The sequence below is a fragment of the Hibiscus syriacus genome, unplaced genomic scaffold (assembly GCF_006381635.1).
Source record: "Hibiscus syriacus cultivar Baekdansim isolate YM2019G1 unplaced genomic scaffold, ASM638163v2 tig00006753_pilon, whole genome shotgun sequence".
Taxonomy (NCBI): Eukaryota; Viridiplantae; Streptophyta; class Magnoliopsida; order Malvales; family Malvaceae; genus Hibiscus; species Hibiscus syriacus.
Window position 1 is genome coordinate 29,576 of NW_024062111.1, and position 6,246 is coordinate 35,821.

Below are 6,246 nucleotides of genomic sequence, written 5' to 3' on the forward strand. Positions count from 1 at the left end.
TTCGTGTTTGGAATTTGAAAAACAAAATACGCGTTAATACGAATGGCGCTATGTAAATCGCGTTGCGAAAGTCAGAATCACGTTGCGAAAGTCAGTATCTCGTTGCGATTTTGTATTATCGCATTGCGATAGTAAGTATCGCATTGCGATTTTCCCAATTCGCGTTGCGATTTACTTATTCGCATTGCGAATTGGGAAAATCGCAACGACACTGTAGACCATCGCAACGCGATTTCCAACTATCGCAACGCGAAATGCAACGCGAATTTGCGATAATGGAGATCGCGTTGCGAATTAGCGATCGCATTGCGATTTTGTTGGTCATTTTGGCAAATCCGGAAAAAGTTTGTTAAAATCGTATATTATAAAGCATTTTTGGTCACTGAGGCGATTTTCTCTAAAGAAAACGCATATGAAGACTCCCATAAGAAAAAGTATAGCTGGAAATGCAATATCTATCACTCAAATGATTGATTCAACATAATCATAATGATGCTTATGGAGTTGCACTCCATTAATACAGTCTATAGTTGTACGAAAAACAAAGAGATTGAGAACTCACAATTCTGGAGCCTACTAATTGAGTTATGAAGATACAAAATCTAAAGAATGAGGACCCTATGAAAGTTAATAGCACCCCATGCTCAAACTTTTGTCATGATTCAGCTTCAACTGGCAGCTGCGATAGTTGCTGGCTTAGCATCCTCTGCTTTCTCATGTTCTTTGTTTAGCATCTGAAAAACCAAATGAATTTGGCAGTCAAAACAATATACAAGCTTCAGCACGGTTTAAATGTGGGAGAGAAAATCGGGAGCAAGTTTCTCACCTTGTTATTGATCAAGTTATGTAGTGCAACAACACTTCGGATGAGAGACGACAGATATATAACCAACATCATATCATTTGTTTTCACTGCAAAATAGTGGGAAATGTGGATCAATGAATTTCAAAAGTTAATACATACTCTTCAAATCTGAAAGAACTTGCGCATGTTCAGTGATTTTCTGAGATAAGAGTGGTTGGTTTTGTATTACCTGCAAATGCCTTGATTAGTTCATTTACGTTTAGGTTTGGCAGCAAGTTGAACACATCCTACAGTTTAAACATGTAAATTCAATAACATTAATAAGGCAGACATTAACCAACCCAAATATGCTTAAATTTATATACCGGTGTTTATATTCTGGATAAATCAGATAGATAAATTCATGGGACCAGTTTTATGCAATCTTCATAACTACAATTTTTTAACTTTGTTTTCAACTATCACTAAAATAGTGTACCTGTAAGTGGTAGAGTATTTCATGATTCAATGGAAGCTTCTCATCAATAACAAGATCAAGGTAAGACCGTATCTCTCGCAACCTCGCATCCAAACCCTTCAAAGCTGTGAGTTTTCCAGTTACCTGTCATTACAAGAAGGTAAAAATATAATCCCTTTGTTAAAGTTCTCCACAAAAGTAAAAGTTTTATAACTAATTGGAATTGAAAAATAAATAAAGATGGGGGGTGGGGACACCTCAGTTGCAAGTGTACTAATGGTTGTATCTTTTACATCCCTTAGCAAGTGTTCCACTCCTGATTGTGGGTGAGAAAGGAGTTACAGTATAAGAAAATTAGTGCTCCACAAATCCAATCAACTAGAATCTGAATCGAAAAGGGTAACTTTCAGAGAAGATATAGAATTTCATCTACTGACGTACCAATCTCCTCAACTTCGTGAGCAGCAATTTCGGAAGGAACATGAACGAAAATCTTTTGGCTCTTTTGAGTGGCATTCTGCATCATTACGAGCATATTAGTTCAAAAGCTCCACAAATACAAACAAAAAGGTGAAAGCTTCTAGCAAAAGATCATTGCTAGTCTCAGTCCCACTTAACATCAGGAGGACTGCCTGTCCACCTCAACAGGCAAGCTCTTTCTCCATCCCATAAATAAAAAATGATGCATACAAAAACAGTTTTTACCTCCTTGACCTCTTCAACATCATAGTAGGCCTTGGTGGGGATCCCCAACTCCTTAGGTTGGACATCAATAATGACCAAGACAGGATTTGGGACATAGCTGTAACACCAAAAGCACTTGGTTAAAAGTTTGGACTCCAAAATGATGTTAAAAAAGTATAAGAAATGAAAATTAATAGAATCTTACTTGTGAAATAATCTGTGAATGTCTGGATCATTTTCCCGTAGTTTTGGGCCAGTACTATACCAACCAACAACATGCTCCTTCGCTAAAACGATTATTTAAGCAAACCATGAGATAGAGAACATTAATTCTCACAGCCAAAACAAGAAAGGAGAGAATAAATAAACGAACTAAAAATAGCACCATAGTCTAAGTTGAGAAACGAATTACCATTAATCCTCTTGAACATCGAAAACATCGATTCATGGTAGTTGTGGTCAAGGAACCATATACTCGGGTCCTTCTCGTCTTCCTCAAAAGGAACTGAAAATTCAACATTCAACTCTTTAAACACAATAAAACAAATAAAAACCAGTCAAGTGTTACAATAAGCTCAATAATAAGAAATAATATTATCAAAAGATGACGAGGATGAAGGCATTTCATCAAATACTTCTTTAATTGTTTAATCTTCACTAACATACATTCCTTGCCTTCCGTTCCACAAATTGAAGCAAAAATGTGAGAAATTTAGGTCAACTCACCTAACAATCTGCCTCACTCAATAAAAACCCGGCATTCTGAGATAAAAACCCAAGAACCCTAAAAATACTCTAAAAGACCTATAAGAACTCAAGCAACATCGCAATTAGCAATCGTACAAAAGATAAGAACATAAGATTTCCCTAAACCGTATTTATTGAAGCAAACAAAAGAAATCAGATCTAGAACGAAATTCAAAGAATAAGAGGGAGAGAAATTAGTTGGGAGGGGGGGACCTGCATAGCTGTTGGTAACGTCGACGGTGCCTTTGAAGGAAGAGCCAAGGAGGACTCCGACGACGCGCTTGCGCGTGTCTTTAGCAACTCGATTGTAGTTATCGACGATGCTTAGAAGAACCAAAGGATGAACAATTACCTTCCCTATAGGTCGAGACGATATTTGTTGAGTTTTTATCACATCCATTTTCAACTGTTTTCTGTCGTTGATTTCACTCTGCGAAGGTTTGAGCCTTTGCTTCTTGCCTTTGTTGCATTTCCCCCTGTAAAGCGCAAGTATTTCTTGCGACCCCGGAAACCAAACAACATGATAAATTCTAAATTAAATCATTCAATATTCTTCTTACTTTTATTATATTTACTAAAGTTTTAAAAAATCCAATTTAATTACTAAACTTTTCAATTACTCCTATTTTGATTACTCCACCGTTAAATAATTAACAGTGTTATAACATGACACATGACGTTAAAATGATGTCATTTGTAAAAACTAAATTTACAATGTTTTGAATATGAATAAAAATCTATTTTTATAATAGTATTATAACATGTCACTTAACGGCCAAATTTAACGGCCGTTACGGTCCAGACACATAAAAATCTCTGATGAAAAAGTTAGACACCTATTTTTAACGAAAAATTTTTAGACACAACATTTTTCGAGGCAAAGTTTAGATACTTATTTTTGTATTAAGCTTTTAAAGAATACATTATAGTCTTTTACGAAAATTTAAAATTAAAGATTATTACAAACGTATTCGAATTTATAGTTGGTAAATTTTAAATATAGTAATTGTGGTTGTGGTGGGTGCTTAAATGGTAATTGATTAGGTTTTCGGTCAATCCGAAAAATATATTCTCTCTGCCTTAAATTTGATCGACCCAATTTCATATGAATTTTCTCTTTTTTTTAAAGAAAAAAAAACTATTCTTATAAGTTCAATTCAAAATTTGTTAGATTTGGGTCAAATTACATTCCAATTGGGTGGAATCCACCGGACAGTTCTGTTGACTCTGTCGAGAATCTCTTTACACATCCAAATCTTGAGTACAAGTTTTAGTGTGGGGTTCCGTCATGCTTGCCACAAACTATCCATCCAATCCGTTCGTGCAATGAGAAAAGAGAGGCAAATTATAGTGGAAATGGAATTGACGAGGCAGAAAATTAAAAAGGAAAAATAAAAATGAAGATGGAATAAATACGTTTTCCCCCATTTTTTCAAGGTTTTGCTCTAATTAGTCTGGACTGATTCAACTCGTATATCTAATTTTGATGTTTTTGGATTTTCAAATGTTGAAAGAAAATATAAAGCACAACTCAATGTCCCATGCTATATGTCAAGCAAAGGTAAAGTGGAAGGAAGGAGACGCTCTTTCTTTGATCTTTATATATATCCTCCTCTAATTAGGTTTTCAACTTTCAACTCCATTGTTCCATCTTATAAAGTTCTTCATTACTCAATTTCCCTAGAAAACTTGGAAAATATTCTTTGTTTCTTTTTTTCCTTCTTCCACACTAATAATGGCTCCGAGAATCTGCTAGCCCCTGTTAGCCTATGAGCCTCATGAATGTCTATTGATCATGGTTTTAGTTCCTTTATTATGTTAAAAGTTTGAAGCTTCATATATCTATTTTAATTTGATAACTTAATCCTTTTTGTAATATTTTTAGTCGGTTTAAATGAATAATATCATTATTTATTTTTCTTAAATCGATATCATCATTCGAATACACATCAGAGTAACAAGAAAATCTAATCATTCATGTTTAACGAATGATAAATTTATGGCTTATATAACAAAATGATACGTGTCAAATTAGGTGAAAATTAAGTAAATCCTTAAGTGAAATGGTATCCCTTGGAAGACTGTGTTCTCTTCTCTTCTTTGGCAAGTTTGGAAGCAACGCAACTTTGTTATCTTCTCCAGAGAAGGGCATGTCTAATGCTGAGCTCTACTCTCTCTATTTATTTTAGGTGCAACATTGTAGCTCGAGCTCTCCCCCAACTGTTGCTCTCGTTCATTCAGAACCTGATGTCATCCAATGAAAAGTTGTTGAAGAGAGTTGGGTGACCCTTAACACTAATGGTGCTCTCAATTACTCGATTACTGTGGGAACGATCGGTGGACTAAATCGCTGCCATGAAGGTCGACTCCTTGTTGGCATTAATAAACTTGCCACTCCTTCTACCATCCTGAAAACCAAGCTTTAAACCATTCATGACGGCCTCGCCCTTGCCTCGTTGCATGGCTTCAAGAAGATCCAATGCCAAACTGATAACGCCGAAGAACACAAGCTCATTACCTTTCCAGATGCTTCATGCAATCCTATAGCACTTGTGCGCGCCATTGATCACCTTTGCTTGAGACCTTCGATTAAACGTGAAGCCAACTTTGCTGTTGATTTCCTCGCCAAACTGCACACCAACATAGATGGCTCTTAAAGAGTTCTCCATGATATTCCTCTTTTACTCTCAGACATTCTTTCGAGAGATGCCTATGGCCTCCCTCGTTTGAGGAACCGTATTACTTAATGTAAAGGCTTTATCTCCTCACTGTTCAAAAAAAGGAAGAAAAAGAAAACTTAGTAATTTCCATTTGTCAAGCTGAGATTATCTCCTTACTGTTCGAACATTATGTCTATAGAATGTGTACACATTGTGAATGACAGAAAAAGATTATGAATATTATTATTTTGTAATTACTCTAAAATGATATAATTTGTTCATATTTTTCTATAAGTCCTTCTAAAACTTTACTAACCTCTCCATCGTGAAACTTATTTTAAATGGTGCTTCATTTCTCTAAAATCTGTTAATTACTAAAAAAATATTACGCTATCTTTTAGTCATCCAAAAAAAATATTATTTTTTTTATTTTTCTTCTATAAAGTCCTAAAACTTTATTTAGCTCTCCACCATTAATCGTACTTAAAATGGAGCTTCACGTCTCTAAAATCTCCAAGAGGAGGCAAACCTCTTTTAACATTTGCGTAGCCTTATTTTTTCAAAATGGAAATATTATCTCATAAGCCCTCCAACTTTTGTCCTCGTCTCCAAAATCCCTTTTTAGCACTAGTCAAATCTTTTTATTATCCAATTGAGCCCAATCTTAACCCATCGAATATAATTGAGCTAACCACTTGGGATAACACTATTTTAGGTCAACATACAAACCTTAACTTCAAATTTTGGGTCATTAATTCATATATTAGGTCAAAATTGAGCTAACCACATGGGATAACACTATTTTAGGTCAATATAATTCAGATTTTTTTAACAATGTCAATTGGATTTCATTAATTAAAACAATAGAATGAATCAAAATCACAACGCACCTA

The 6,246-nt window shown here is 34.9% G+C and overlaps 1 protein-coding gene across 1 annotated transcript; it reads right to left on the reverse strand.

The window, feature by feature from the left end:
- Positions 1 to 546: 546 nt before the first annotated feature.
- On the reverse strand, positions 547 to 3,128 carry LOC120201012 (26S proteasome non-ATPase regulatory subunit 7 homolog A-like). The gene is made up of 10 exons (XM_039201708.1): positions 2,907 to 3,128; positions 2,359 to 2,451; positions 2,152 to 2,233; positions 1,968 to 2,064; positions 1,704 to 1,779; positions 1,520 to 1,578; positions 1,284 to 1,406; positions 1,035 to 1,092; positions 827 to 912; positions 547 to 734 (listed from the first exon to the last, which is right to left on the reverse strand). The coding sequence occupies exons 1-10, from the start codon at positions 3,091 to 3,093 to the stop codon at positions 669 to 671; spliced, it is 927 nt and encodes a 308-aa protein (XP_039057639.1). The 5' UTR covers positions 3,094 to 3,128; the 3' UTR covers positions 547 to 668.
- Positions 3,129 to 6,246: the final 3,118 nt, after the last annotated feature.

Excerpts from the sequence above, each read along its gene's own strand:
- LOC120201012 (XM_039201708.1), bottom strand. The coding sequence starts at position 3,093 with ATGGATGTGATAAAAACTCAACAAATATCGTCTCGACCTATAGGGAAG. Across the intron at positions 2,234-2,358 it reads GATGTTCAAGAGGATTAATG|CGAAGGAGCATGTTGTTGGT; the intron begins GTAATTCGTTTC and ends TAATCGTTTTAG. Across the intron at positions 913-1,034 it reads ACTAATCAAGGCATTTGCAG|TGAAAACAAATGATATGATG; the intron begins GTAATACAAAAC and ends ACTATTTTGCAG.